At 46.0% G+C, this 15,413-nt stretch overlaps 1 protein-coding gene across 3 annotated transcripts in view; it reads left to right on the forward strand.

Annotated features, from left to right (window-relative positions):
• Window positions 1–15,413, forward strand: part of MAST1 (microtubule associated serine/threonine kinase 1) — an 89,142-nt gene that overhangs the window by 69,318 nt on the left and 4,411 nt on the right. For 2 of the 3 annotated variants that reach the window (XM_026681990.2, XM_087956954.1), the window contains 13 exons: window positions 1,129–1,267; window positions 1,367–1,499; window positions 2,535–2,700; window positions 3,284–3,385; window positions 3,674–3,796; window positions 6,134–6,243; window positions 8,376–8,539; window positions 9,313–9,578; window positions 11,747–11,953; window positions 13,608–13,837; window positions 14,146–14,268; window positions 14,373–14,509; window positions 14,654–14,841. In XM_026681990.2, the coding sequence (XP_026537775.2) occupies window positions 1,129–1,267; window positions 1,367–1,499; window positions 2,535–2,700; window positions 3,284–3,385; window positions 3,674–3,796; window positions 6,134–6,243; window positions 8,376–8,539; window positions 9,313–9,578; window positions 11,747–11,953; window positions 13,608–13,837; window positions 14,146–14,268; window positions 14,373–14,509; window positions 14,654–14,841 (2,088 nt within the window). The remainder of the gene's footprint in view (window positions 1–1,128; window positions 1,268–1,366; window positions 1,500–2,534; window positions 2,701–3,283; window positions 3,386–3,673; window positions 3,797–6,133; window positions 6,244–8,375; window positions 8,540–9,312; window positions 9,579–11,746; window positions 11,954–13,607; window positions 13,838–14,145; window positions 14,269–14,372; window positions 14,510–14,653; window positions 14,842–15,413) is intronic. The other variant, XM_087956955.1, reaches the window with a different exon arrangement.

The raw sequence follows: 15,413 nt of genomic DNA on the forward strand, positions 1-15,413 counted from the left end.
ATCAGCCGATAAAGATATCTTCTCCTCCTCCGGTTTCACTCTCCAGAGAAACAAACGCTGGATATTCAGTAGAATTACGCAGTAAATCAGCAAACAGTAGCAAACAATAACAGTTCAGTCACAGGCACTCACAGTCAGTAATTACAGTTAGTCGCAGTATCACACAGTAAGTCGCAGCAGCACACAGTTACAGACAGTAAACTTTCCAGCTTCTAATGCTTCCTTATATTGTAACTTCTAACCGCACCCTTAATCGGCTAATTGCCTGCTGCATTGTGCTTAAAGTGATAAGCACTTAAACCATGATATCTAAGTTTTATATATTTATTCACCCAAACCATATTTGGTATCAATGTTATACCTAACACATTGATAGCTTAAAATGCCTATTCAGTTGTGCAAGGCCTCGTGTGGCATAGACCTGGAGTTCTAAGTTACCTGGAGGCCACCTACTCCCATGCAATTGGACATATGTTTTCAGTGGGACATTTTTTTTCAGGTCTTTCCTCCAAAATGTTCACAACTGATAGCCAAGGCACCTTTTTCTATGGCAAGGCAATTGTAGTCATGGTTGTTTATTAAATTACATTTTAATAGGGTTCACAATTTCTATTTTGAGTTTTGATGCTCTTGACGGTGAAGGTTTTGCTACCCGGAAACATACAGGATGGATAACACATATATTTGTAAAATGTTACAATTTTTTTTAGGTAGGAAGGTAAACTTGTTGGTAGGTTTAATTGGACAAATTCATGCAGAATAAGGCTATCAGCATCTACTTACCATATCAATATGAGCTCTAGAATTTTGGCTTACCATAATAATAAAAAAACATAATAAATTGGTATGCACCAATAATTGAGAATCCCCCAAAATTCTGGTTTAGCATGTTTCTGACCAAGAATGTTATCTCCCATTTTTAGATAACATCTGATTACAATACGTTTGACTATCAGGTGCAGATAGAGATGCTTGAAGAAGCTTTTATATACTCATTTTGTTTGTAATTTCCTATAGGCATCTGATAAAGAAGGCTAACAATAGTCTCCAGAATCACACTTCTTATATTCAGTCAAAGAACTGGAGAGAGTAGCCATCTTCCTAACCATTTCACCTTCCTCCTGGCAGGTGGGGATTGTGCAACATTGTTGAAGAACATTGGGGCTCTGCCTGTAGAAATGGCCCGCATGTACTTTGCTGAGACTGTCTTGGCCCTGGAATACCTGCATAACTATGGCATCGTCCATCGTGACCTCAAGCCTGACAAGTATGAAGTTAAAAGGCCAGGCCTGTCTTTAGCTGTCTTTAGGAAGTGGCTATGATTGATTCTCTCTGACTGATGTTTATCCCTCTGCTTTCTCCACAGCCTACTTATCACTTCCATGGGGCATATCAAGTTGACGGACTTTGGTCTTTCCAAGATGGGGCTGATGAGCCTTACCACAAACCTGTATGAAGGTCATATTGAGAAGGATGCCAGGGAGTTTCTAGACAAACAGGTGGAACCCTGATTAAGTCTGTTTGTAACGGGATGCTGCACATATATTGAAAGTGAAAAAGGCACATATTCAAAAAGCTAAACCCGTTGAGAAATTGCATGAAAGTAGTAATGCATTATTTTATTATTGATGTATTTATTAGATTTTTATCCCATTTTTATTACTTTATTAGTAGAAATAGCAATAACTCTTAGACTTACATACCGCTTCACAGTGCTTTACAGCACTCTCTAAGCAGTTTACAGAATCAGCATATTGCCCCCAACAATCTGGGTCCTCATTTTACCCACCTTGGAAGGATGGAAGGCTGAGTCAACCTTGAGCCTGGTGAGACTCGAACCAATCACCAGAAGTAGCCTGCATTCTAACCACTGTGCCACTTAACTCATGGTGGCAAATATACCCAATATTCCTTCCTCCTCCGATTTTCTCCACAACAACAATCCTGGGTTGGTCTGAGAAAGAATGACTGGCCCAAAGTCACCCAGGTGGGTTTGATACCTAAGATGGGATTAGAACCCACAGTTTCCTGGTTTCTAGACCATTCTGAATCTATGAATATATCTATAAATAGTAGGTTTTCTATTCAGATTTCTTTTATTCCAGCCCTGAGGTTAGGTATTTTCATTTGAAATACAGTAATAGGGAAAAGTTATAAAGTATTGCCCAGTCCTTATGCCACTTGAATGAGGTCTGGGGAGACAAAATATAGGATAATACAAAATGATATTGCAACTGACAGCAGACTTTTTCATTTTTTAATATCTGTTATGGACTTTAAATCTAACCATTTGGCATATTGACTTCTTAATGATTAAAGAAAAGCTTTGTTTACTGCTTCATGTTAACAGATCAGTACCGTCTATACTTTAAAAAAAAACACAATGTCAAATTGTGTTATATGTAAGAGAGAAAATTATAGTGCTTCCCATTCTTAATTGAACCAATTAACACCATGCACTGCAAATTTTGAGATGGCTGACACTCAGTGGATCAGCATTTTTGACATCTGAATAAAGACAAGTATCTCCACAGGTGTGTGGGACCCCCGAATACATTGCACCTGAGGTGATCCTTCGCCAAGGTTATGGGAAGCCAGTGGACTGGTGGGCCATGGGCATCATCCTGTATGAATTCCTGGTGGGCTGTGTACCATTCTTTGGAGACACTCCTGAAGAGCTGTTTGGCCAGGTCATCACTGGTACGTAGGGCAAGTGTTGCTTCTCTTAGGGGCTCATTGGTTACTTACTTTAGAACTTGTTCCAAGTTTGCAGGTGGATTTTAGACTAAATTGACAAGTCTAAAAAAAAAGAAAAGGCAGAGGAAGTACAAACTACATCTTTATTTTTGTCAAGAAGACCACATGGGCATTTCCATGAAGTCACACGTTCATCTCAAAGGAGGCTTTTCTTTTAGATCAGGGCTGTCAAACTCGCATCGTCACAATGTCATCACGTGTTGTATCGGGACTTTTTTCCCCTTTGCTAAACTGGGCGTGACGCATCTGGCCCACCGGCCGTGAGTTTGACAGCCCTGCCCTGCTTTAGATAAATGTGGGGAGGGAAGAGCAACATGACATTGTGAGGGAAACATTGTGTAGAACCCATGTTTTGAGATCCCGCTCTTGCTATCCTATATATTTAAATTACATCATTTAAGTTTCCGCCTCAGTAGGAGGAGCTATTTTTACAATCCCTCCTATTTTGGAGCCTCTTTGACCTGATCTGCTTTCCCAAGGGCCACTGTCAGATTGCAACAGCCTGTCTTTATTCCCTTGCTTTCAGACGACATCTTGTGGCCAGAAGGAGAGGAGGCGCTCCCCTCAGATGCTCAGCATCTGATCTCTTGCCTCCTGCAAACCAATCCTCTTCTCCGCCTGGGAGCAGGTAAGGTCAGACGAGAGAACGAAGAAGAAGCTATGGGTACAGCATTCCAGCTCATAAGGAGAGAGGTTGTTTTCTTTCCTCTTAGGCTTCCAAAGGTTGACCAAGTATGGCCATAGCAAGCATCCCCAGTTCCCCATCTTTCTCTCCATAACTATCTCTGGCAACCAGATCCAAATTTCTTAGCTAAGCACTACTTGGTAGCTGCTTGGCTCGTTCTTTTTTCTTAGAGTTATTTTTGATCTTGTCCAGTAGAGGACAGCAAACCCTTGTTTTCCTTCCTTCACACAGGTGGCGCCTATGAAGTGAAACAGCATGCGTTTTTCAAAGAACTAGATTGGAATGGGCTTCTGAGGCAGAAAGCAGAGTTCATCCCTCATCTGGAATCCGAAGAAGACACCAGCTATTTTGACAGCAAGTGTTAACCTTTCTTTCTCTCCCTGTCTCAACCTGAATATTTTGGTTGATAGTTTGAACTCAGCTGAAGACCGTTATCCAGCTGTCCCTGGCCATACACCTTTAAATCAGCACCACTCTGTGATGCCTAAGGCCTGGCTTTTAAAAAAAAGATCTCAACTATTTTTGTGATTTTGTTTCCTGTCTTAATAAAATAGCAGCAATGAATGAACAATATTCATAAGGACAACAATAAGGGGGAGGAGGTGGAAGGCTATGCAGCTTAGTGGAAGCATCATTCTTGTTTGCCAAGCAGAATAGCTGCCTAATATTTCCAGGAAAGGCAGGAAAACATCCTAGAACAGTGTTTCTCCATCTTGGCATCATTAAGGTGTCTGAACTTCAACCCTCAGAATCCCCAGCCAGTAGTCCTTAACTTACAACCACAGTTGAATCCAGAATTTTACTCATCAGTCATAGCAATCCTAAGGTGAGTCACTATGCCACTGGAATCCATTTTATGACCTTTTTTACAATGGTCCTTAAATGAATCGTGTGGTTACAAAGCCAAATTGGCTTATCCAATAGGCGGTTTGTGTGTCAGAAAACAGCAAAAAAAACTTATTTTTTTACAAAACATGATTATATGACTGGTAGTAAATGTGAGCCAGTTGCCCAGGGCCTGAAATATGATCACATGACAATTGGGGATAGTGCAGCAGTTGCAACTTTTTTTTTGAGTCTGTTGTAACTTTGAACGGTTGTTAAGCAACCGGTTGTAAGCCAAGGACTACCTGTAAAAGTTGTTAATTTTGAAAAATGCATTCCTAGAGAGCAACAGGCAGTCAGTGAACTAAGAGCAAATGTTCTGGCACTGTGAAAAGACACTGCCTCTATTCCCCCAAAAAGTTTTATAGAATATCTATCTACTTCTCTATCAGATATTTGATGCTGACTGTCTTGTGAAAACAAGATCTGTGAGACAGGAGAAATGTTACCGTATTTGCCGGTACGTATAAGACTCGACTTTTGCCCTGAAAAACATGCCTCCAAGTGGGGGTGCGTCTTATACACCCGGTAAATACGTTGTTGTCACTGGTCCAAGAAGCGGCGGGTGAGCTCCGCAACTTGCGGAAGCCCCTTCCAAGCCCAGCCGGAGTCTCCACCCCACCCTCCGCCCGGCTTGGGGGGCGCTGGAGGCCAATCTGGAGGTGGGGTGGGGGTGGAGCGGGAGGGTCTCTGGCGGGCCGCTTCGCCCAGCCAGCCCCGAGGCTAATGGCCGGGAGTGGGGGAGAAGGTGGGGGTAGACTGTGGCGCCCCTCCTTCTGGGCAGCGGGGCGGGGGCGACAGCCTTTGCTCCTCCCGCTTCTCCCTCCCCTCTTTGAAAGACCGGGAGGCTGTGCTTGGGCGGGGGAGTCCTCGGGAAGTTCCTGATGGGACCCGCTGGGCAGGGCCACCCGGCTTCGAGCTGCTTTCCCAGGGTCCCTTGGGAAGAAAAGGGTCCGGTGGGCGGTGGAAGAGCGAGGACCTCCTCCCCCCCTGTCCCGTCCGTCCCTCTCTTGTCCTCCTCCCCTCCCCGCTTAAGAGAGAAAGATCCGCCTCCCGGCACCGAGCTGCCACCCAGCGCCGCGTCTCCCAGCCAGCGCGCGCTATGCACTTGGGAACCGGCCAAGCGACTTTAAACCGGCGGAGGCCAGAGATAGCCGGAATTACCCTCCACACCACACACACACACACACACACACACACACACACACACACACACACAGAGTTGGCAGCTGTCCATCCCCCACCCTTGGAGTCCCGATGGCACGCACGCGGGGCTGTCACAAAGAAAGGGAGAGGAATTGAGTGCCAGCCTGAGAAAGGCAAAGCTGCCTCTCTAAAGCATTTTGGTGGCTTTGTAAGTTTGGGGGAAAGGGCGGGGTGTCAATCAAGAATTATATCCAGAATACCCCAAGTGTTACAACTTACCGTATTTGCCGGCGTATGAGATGACTTTTTGCCCTGAAAACATGCCTCCAAGTGCGGGGTAGTCTTATACGGCGTAGTATATAACAAACTCTATATTTTGAGTGGAAATGTTGGGGGCTCGCTTATACGCCCAGTCGTCTTATACGCCGGCAAATACGGTACTTTTATGGTTCTTGTAGTCCAGTCAGTTATGAGACATTAAAAGACAACTCTTTCCAGGCACATGGGAAAGAGCATCCATTTTGTTTTCCATCCATCCATTTTGTTTACCTAAGGCCACTTAAGTAGTGGGCGTAGGAAAGCAGAATTATTGGGCTAAGTCCCAGAAGTTACACTACCTGGATTTCTGTGAGGCTCATGTGCTCCTCTTCTTCATTTTAGCTCGCTCTGATCGTTACCACCACATTAATTCCTACGATGATGAAGATACAACTGAAGATGAACCAGTGGAGATACGCCAGTTTTCATCTTGTTCTCCCAGATTCAGCAAGGTAAAGCCCGTACTTACTGTAGTTCTTTCTGAGGGCCATTTTGGTGTTGAGAATAAAGGATCAGGACAAAACATCAGGAAACCCCGAGTCCTGGTCTCCCCTTAGGCATGAAAACTGGCTGGTTGAACTTTGGGCCACTCTGCCCCCATCCTCCAACCAGAGCTGACTATAGTGGAGAAAACAAGAGGAGGGAGCACTATGTATTCCCCCTGTAGCTGTACAAAATAAAAACGGGCTTAAAATCTAATAATAAATAAGTTTGATTTGCGCCGCCATCTTTTTGAAAAAGCACCTTGCGATGCAGCGCCAATGGCTTTTCCGGTAGAAAGCCATTTACCCCAAAAGCTCACCAGCGCTGGCGCTTGATTTGAAAAAATCACCGTAACACCTTTGCGCCAGAACCGCACGGCGAAAGGTTAGATCCTGCTGTAGAGTACATATAAAGAGCAAGGAATGGACATCCTGTCACCCATCCAGTTGTTTAGGGCACAACTTGGAGAGTGCCAGATTTATATTCATCACTGGATTAGGAAAAGTGTGAGGGCAACCAAAGTTTGCTATTTGCTTTTGTAAGAACCATGGGATGTGTGAGCAGGTTATAAACAGTTCCCTGTAAATCCAAACCAGAAACTACAATTACTGGTTTCCAGTACAGTCAAGACAGGGAAGCCAACGTTCAGCCACAATACCTTAGATTCATATCCTGGTTTATTCACTATGCATTTTAATTTTATTTATTTATTATTATATTTGCACAGCCACCCATCTCACAAGGCCATCTTTTCTGTTTTTAAAGTGCATGCTTAAATCCTTTTTTTAAATTAACAAATAACGCCTCAAAATCTGAAGTCAAGATTGAAGATAAAATATGCAGACACTTGAATAACTCTGTGAAATGGTCCATGCTTCTGCTGCTTTTATTATTAGCTTGTCCTGTCCAAAAGATTATACAAGGTTGAAATGAAAGCAGATTATGTCTGAAATTTACATCAATAATATGTAGATATTTTATGTTGCAATGTTACAAAGAAGTATAAGGAAGCATGGATTGGGGATAGTCGTCCCACAATCCTATGAAATATTTTTTCACTCACATGTAAGTTGCTGTGTGTTTTCCTACCTCCACGTTTGCTGAGATAATCTGCGGTTAAGGGGAGTCCAGTTTTAGAAGATGATTAGCAGGGGAAGACAGGGGTGGGATTCAAAAATCCCAGCAACCGGTTCGCTGCCCGGTTGCTGGGTGGTGTGGCCGTGGTGGGCGTGGCCTACCTGAACTTCCTGTTTCTGGCTTCTGGTGGGCCACCAGAGCCTGGGAGAGGCCATTTTCGCCCTCCCAAGGGTCTGGAGGCCTCCCCCAGGCTCTGGACACCCTCTGGAAGCTGGACACAGGCCGGTTTCCGGACTTCCAGAAGGCCCATTTTTACCCCTCCCAGAGCCTCCGCACAGACCCTGCACTTATTACCTCCATTGAAAATGGGCCACCTGGAGACTCCTGGGGGGGGCGGGGAGGGGGGGCAGTCGGTCGGTTGAAATACTGGTTTGGCGAACCAGATGTAACTTTAACATCCGGTTCTCTCGAATGGGTCCGAAACAGTAGAATCCCACCCCTGGGGGAAGGGAGCTTAATTTCTTTGGCCCTGGCCAATTCTCTGTCAGGGCTCCCCAACCCCTGGTCCACAGACCCTACTGGTCTGCAGCCTGTTGGGGATTGGGACCTACAAGTGCTGGGTGAGCATGCAAAGCTTCATTTAGCGCTGGATCTAGATAACAAACATGAAACCATCCCACCCGCCACTGCTGTCGCTGCCTCCACAACCACCGCCAATCCACTGAGCCAGAAAGGTTGGGTGCCGCTGCTCTGCATGACCTCTTACTGAGACTTTCCTTCCTCCTTCATAGGTGGAAAAAGTGATCTGGGATAGACTGGAAAGTGGGAGAATTGGCCAAAAGGAGGGTGTGAAGGCCCATCGTTAATTCTTGTGTTGGGGAGAGGGTTCTTATTCCTATCTTGGGAATGGAGCAGAATCTGAATACGATTGGGACAGGATTGTGTCGCCTGTTTCCCACTAATATTTCTCATTAGACCGGAACAGCCCATCTCTTTCCTCTTCTTCTTTGCCCTTTTATTCCAGGTGTACAGCAGTATGGAGCACCTCTCCCAGCATGAGCAAAAGACTTCAGGTGTCACCAAGCGGGATCACAGCAACAAACACAAGGACGACAAGCTTAGCAAACGGGAAAGCCTCGGCAGCTTCACGCTTCGGGACAAGAGCTGGCGCACAAGCTCTCCAGAAATGTGAGTCTCACCTGGGCTGTTCTGCAGTTACTGCCCTGTTCCCAGGCCAGGAGGATTATATTTAGAGTGGCTCGGGAAAGAGAAGACCGGTGTGGATTTGAGGGGCTCCTTGGGAGACCTGGTGAGCTGGCTGTTGCCACTCAGCCACAAGGGATGGGAGGTTTCTTTCTGAACATTCAAATCCTTGGTGATGTGGCAGTGAGAAAATGGATCATAAATCTACCGTAGCATAATCAGCAGCAGCTCAGTTTGTGTGTGTGAGAGAGAGAGGGGCGGGGGAGAGAAATGTGAGAGGTGTGCAAAGTGCAGCTTTTCATTTGACGTTTTCTTATTTCAAAAAACTTGATTGAAAAGGGAAAAGATCTCAGTCAAAATGTCTTTTGATGAGTAGAAATAGAAACTATCTGTCCCAATGAAACCTAGATGGCTTTTTAAAAACCCTAATGATAAAGTGTAATAAATGTAATAAATAATAAGTGTAATAAATATTGCACTTGTTTATTAAGAGGGAAGGTCATATTTTAAAAGGCCTTGTTTATTCATCCAGTATTAACTCTAAAGATGCAAAGCAGCCAAACGGAGGAGGAAGAGAGCTCATGGGTTCAGTTTCAGCCTCATTGATGACAATTTGTTATCCTAGACTAAGGCAGAACCAAACCGAGATTCTTGTGATGAAACTCGTGAACTTCAGTTTACCCTGGCAGAACTTCTCATAACAACCTTTGGCCCAAGCATATTGAGGCTAAGCCAGTTTGCTGGCTTCTGTCCTACAGGAAGCAGCTCTCCGCCTCGGAGTCATCATACACTGAGAGTGATTCGAGTCCCCCACTGGGAGCCCGACGGCGTTTCTCAGCCCTGCTGGATACCAACCGTTTTGCTGTGCCGTTGGAAAGTGACAACGAGGTTCCTGGCAAGGGACCATTGAAGGCCCCTGCAGAAAATGGGCCTGTAGGAACCACCCCTCAGTCTGAAGGCAAGGAGAGCAAGGAGGGAGCAAGAGATGTTGCACAGGGTCCTGCTCCTGTGGAGACTGAGGCAGGTGAGTACAGACTATGGCAAGGTAGGTAGCCATTTGCCCCAAAAAACCCAATAATAACAACAACCTATGGCTTTGATAGGCTAAGAAAAGAAGCCACATTTGTTGCAGGATCTCTGCACTATGGCTTAAACCAGTTTTTGGTCCATCATCACCATCCTTTTCACCTCTCTATTCTAGGCCACAAATCCCTCTCCCTTCCATTCTCTAGGGAGGAGTAGCATTCTTGGTCAAAGTGATTTCATTTCACTGGAAGTCCTGGATAGCGCAGCACCTGGATAGTGTAGATTGAGTCATCTTTGACTGTTTCCAAGCCCCCAGGCTTCATTTAAGTATTTCCCTGAAATGTCTGGTTGTCTTTCCAGTTAAATACTACAACCTGAATGCGCAGGTGCCAGCAGGTGTGGGGATTCAACGATTTGTTCCCCAGCGTAGGCATCTGTTTGGAGGAAATAGTAATTTTTCAAAATGCCTGCCGCAGGGTTTGGCTTGAGAAAATGCATATTTTTACCCTGCCTCCCACTCCCATGGTAGCACAGATGTTACGAGAATTGCATGTTCAAGCAACGCATTAGAATAGTGGCAATGGATATTAAATTTGGGCTTTTACTGTGATGCCTAAGGCAGGAGTTGTGCTCACATGCACCCATACACCCAGAGATGGAAGATTTTGAAGGATCGATCTTAAGACACTTTCTTAAGTATCTCAGCTTAACTTTCCTTCTGAGAGGGATGACTTCAAAGTCCGATGGCATTGAGTGACACAACTGTTCCTTTGACAGCTGTACACGTATTTTGGGTGCATGAAGAAAGCTTTCATGCTGCCTTACTTCTGGCAGAAGTAAGAGAGCACCCTCTTCATCTTAGCAGCCCTAAAAAGACAGTGCCCTTTAAACCCATTTTATTTTATTTTTATCCTAGTCATGTTTATTTCCCTTTAGCAGATAACGTATTTGTGATTTAGATTTTAGAGACGTGTACCCTTCCCAAACCATTTTATTTACAAATATAATGGCATTTATTTTGCATAGTTTTATATCATAAACAAAAGGTTGGAACTACAATGTTATCATCATGTTGCTGCTAAGAAAGGTATGTCTTAATGTGGGAAACAGAAGACATGCTTAGTAAGAAACTCTGCACAGTACAAGCTTAACCTCCTGTCTGAGCAGGAAGTCTGCTCTCCATTGTGCTTGGCTTTTGATGCCTCACCTGGTTCCTCTACATGTAGACCACTCAGTTGTAAGTGTTCAGTGCCTCCAAACGTGATGTGATTTTTGGAAGCTGCCATCACTTACTGTTCTGAATTTGGAGCCCCCTGAAGGGTAGGTTCCAACCCATTAAATTCCAGCTGTGCTTTACAAATTCCCTGAGAACCAATGTAGAGGTGGTTCTGCTCCTTTGTGGAACAGAGAGAGTTGTGAGGCACAAATCACAACATCCTTGGTGATGAGTCCCAAGGGGGATAAACATTCCATCCCTTTGCATGCTCTCTAAGAGGTCAGCAAAAAATAAATAAATAAAAGACAAGGTTTCTAAGAGTTTAGCAGCCCAAAAATCTAACTGCACAACCTAGTTGGTGCAAGAGCTCCTTCTTTCAGACCATGCGATTGTTCTGTTCATGAAGAGCACTCTTGCGAGTTTAGCAATACCAAAGCAAGCACATTTCAACATTTAAAGGATCAGCTAATCATTTGTCATTCCTTTTCATAACGCTCCTATTGGTATGTGGATCAGACACTAAGATTAAGCCTTTCGAGTTACATGATGATGCAGTTCTGACCTTGGTGTACATGTGCACAAACAGGCACATGCGCACTCATATCACAGTCTCCGCTTTCTATTGAATCCTGCTACCTGCTGCATTATATTTCCCAGAATGCTTTGATGATGCTGGCTGGGTATTCTGAAACAACCCATGGGCAGCACCAGATTGATGAAGTATGGGAAAAGTTTGATGAGCAGCATTATGGTTTATTCGCCAGCGGTTCCTTCAAAGAACAGGGGTGGATCTGTAGTCCTCGAAATGCCCTCTGGGAGGGGGGATGGAGGGATGGAGGGCAGTTCACGTGGTGGTGCCCTGTGGCTCTTGTTTGGAGGTGGGGGTCCCTGAGTGTGGTCCTGTGATCTAGGGCTTGAGTCATCGTCCCTCTCTCTCCCCTCCCCAATAGGCGATAAATCAAAAGTGGGTGAGCTACAGCCCCCCAAAGAGCTGGACCCATCTGCCCCCAGAGCTACCAATGACTTGGTGCTGCGTCGGGCCTGGCACCAACAGCTCTCAGGGGACACCGCCACGGCTGAGAAGCGCAGCTCCCGCACAGGGGGCAAGGTCATCAAATCTGCCTCAGCTACTGCATTGTCGGTCATAATCCCCACAGGTACGCCCCCTCCTCCCTCCTCCTCCTCCCTCCCCCCACACACACTCCCCAGACTCCTAGAAATGGCATCCTCCTTTGAGCCTGGACCCGCCCACGCTCACTGAACACCCTTCAGTCACCTTCTGTCTTTGCCCCACCAGGCTGTTCACCACACAGACCACTGGCCCACTCCCACCCCGCCCCGCCCTCTCTTGCACTTCGTGTCCTTCGTGTTCCCTTCACCCTCCTTCACCCTCACGCTCCTCTAAGATTCCCCATTTCCTTGGGACAGGGATTCTCTCTCCCCACTCTTAAGAGGAATTGATATTGAACTCGTCTTCAGTAGAGTCCCCATAGTGGTTGTCTTGTGGCTTTGCATGATCTCTTCCACCCACCCACCCACCCACCCTGCCCTTTGGTTCTTCTAGTGTAGTTGCTGGGCTGTGTGCATTCTGCAAAAAGCCTGTCACAATAGAAGTGGGGTGCTGCAACTCTTTGTAGGGTTTGTGCAAATGAAGCAGATTTGCTTGGTAGGATGTTCTTTGCATGGCTGATATTTCTGTTCAAATCCTCTGCTTCTGTTACTTATGAGAAGAGGTAAATAAGCTAGGGGGGAGGCACCCAAAACCTCCTCACCTGACCAGTAGCAAGACTCTGATTCAGTCATACCCACTGAGATCTTGCTTGGCACATGTTCAGTTGTATCTCATGGAATCATCGATGGCTAGAAACGGGAAGGCCGAATTTTGTGCCAGAGTAGCCTATGTGCAGCTTGAAAATGCACCATACCTGCAGCCCTCATAGTTGCCTGTATGTGTCAGTGGTTAAAAGAGTTACCTGAAACTTGGGGGAACATTTCCCTTCCCAGTTAGAAAAACACATACAAGTAGTCCTCGACTTATGATTGGCTGCTTAATGTCCTTTCAAAGTTACAAAAGATTCCCCTTCCCTCCCCCCAAAGATACTTATGTCCTGGTTTCAAAGTTACTTCTCCTGCAAGTGCCCTCACCATTGCTTATCCTCACCACCAACCACAGGGATGCTCCATCTATCTCCCTCATCCATCCCACTGGGCCCCTGCAAGGCGCGGCCTGCTCCCAAGCCAGCCAGTCAGCCACACAAGGGAGCCTAAAGCCAGTTATATCAGAAGCGATCAGTGCTCAGAGGAGCCCGGCCGATGCAGTGCAATGCTATGAGAAGCCCAGCTTTCTCGTGCTATTCACGCAAGATGGTTTTTTTAAAGGAGGCTCCAGAAACTATACAAGTAAATAGAACCCTGTTGCAATAGGCGATTGCAACATGCAACCATAATGGGCACGTTCCATCATGGTTATAAGTCGAGGACTATCTGTATGGGATATTTTTTTACCTCTGGAGCCTGCAAAAACACCTAGTCCTGTCTCACTAAAAAAAAACTCTACTGACCAGTTATTAAGGTTACCTGTCCTCCAGTAGCCCCCCGTCCCAAGTGTTCTAAATTCTGTACTACTCCCTTGCCAAAATGTCCTGGGGGCTGGTAGAAAATTATAAGAGGGTAAAGCTAGGCGGGTGCCAAGCCCCACAAGAAACCGGTCTCCAGTTACTACAGCAAGGAAGCCCTGTAGTGCGCTTGTCTTCTATGTCCATGGAGAACGTTTTGCTTACCCCTTAATTTTCTTTTTCTCTCTCCTTTCAGTGGAGCAGCACAGCAGCTCCCCTCTGGCCAGCCCAATGTCTCCCCGATCACTGTCCTCTAATCCTTCGTCCCGAGATTCCTCCCCATCCCGAGACTACTCTCCTGCGGTCACCAGCTTGCGCTCGCCAATCACTATCCAGCGGTCAGGCAAGAAGTATGGCTTCACACTGCGTGCCATCCGTGTGTATCTGGGAGACAGCGATGTCTATAGCGTGGATCACATTGTCTGGGTAAGAAGATATTCTGGGCAAGAAAATGGCCAAGAAAGAGGCTTCCAGCTAATGAGATAGAAATTAGCAGTCTTGAGAGACATTCTCGATTACAGATTAACAGAGTTGGAAGGGACCTTGTAGGTCATCTAGTCCAACCCCTCCACCACCTAAGCAGGAGACCCTACACCATTTCTGACAAATGGCAGTCCAATCCCTTCTTGAAAGCCTCTGGTGACGAAGGCTTCCCACAACTTCCAAGGGCAACTTCTGTTCCACGGGTTGATTGTTCTCACTGTCACAACTTCTCTTGGCTTTTTTCTTGGCAGCATGTGGAGGAAGGGGGTCCAGCCCATGAGGCAGGTCTGTGTGCAGGGGACCTCATTACTCATGTCAATGGAGAGCCAGTACATGGACTGGTGCACACCGAGGTGGTGGAACTCATCCTAAAGGTAAGCAGAAGTAGGCAAGAAATGGAGTGGAGGGTCTCTGATGGAGCCGAGACGCTGTGTTTTTGTTACTTGCCTACAGCCAGCTTACCCTTTCTTTCCCCTAGAGTGGAAATAAGGTGATGGTGACTACTACGCCCTTTGAGAATACCTCCATCCGGATTGGACCAGCCCGCAAGAGCAGCTACAAGTCCAAAATGGCCAGAAGAAACAAGAGGAGCACCAGCAAAGAAGGGCAGGAGAGGTGAGCTGCAGAGGGAGAACGGGAGGAGAACTAAAGGAACAAGCAAGGTGTATCAAGGATAGCTTGATCCCCTCTATGCTCATAGGGATTTGGGAGTTCATCTAGTGTAATTCCCTGCTCAATGCGATTTCTTCGTTCTGGCAGTAAGAAGCGCAGCTCCTTGTTCCGCAAGATCACCAAACAGTCAAATTTGCTACACACCAGCCGTAGCTTGTCATCCTTGAATCGCTCCTTATCCTCCAGTGATAGTTTGCCTGGCTCACCCACCCACGGTCTGGGTGCCCGTTCACCCACCCAGAGCCTGCGCTCCACTCCTGACTCTGCATACCTAGGTAAGAGGTTAGGACACCTGTGGTTGCTAATGGTGGGGTTGGGTGGGAAGGGAGGATAATGAGAACTGTTTGTGACAGACTTATATGCTGGGAATATTTTTCTCAGCCTTTGAAGAAGACTGGAGACATGGCTGGGGCATCTGGCTCCTTTTTTTCGTCAAGGTTTATTTTCATTTTTTTAAAAGGTGATATTCTTTAGTTCAGGTGGGAAAACCGTAATCCAAAGATGGCTGAACTATAATTTCTAGAATTGTCCAGTGGTTATATTAGCTAGCATTTCCAGTCAGTGTAAAGAGCCAAAGATTCTCCACTTCTCATCCCCAAAGGCCTGATTTCTATAAAATGCTCTTTTCCATTGCCAAGTAGGAATCCCCATGGCGGTCCTTCCACATAATCCTATGCATCTAATAGTAGAGGGATTGTAAGAGCCTACTCTGCATTTTTCACTTAAAGAAAGAATGAAATATAGCAGTGGATCTTCCACTCCCAAATGAGCAATTACAAATTGCTCTCCAGTACCCCAAAGATAAGGCCATAGCACTCCCAGTTTAAGAACCACTGATCTAGATCAG

The sequence above is a fragment of the Notechis scutatus genome, chromosome 2 (assembly GCF_049901735.1).
Source record: "Notechis scutatus isolate UNSWTSFEM ecotype Mainland chromosome 2, rNotScu1.2, whole genome shotgun sequence".
NCBI lineage: Eukaryota > Metazoa > Chordata > Lepidosauria > Squamata > Elapidae > Notechis > Notechis scutatus.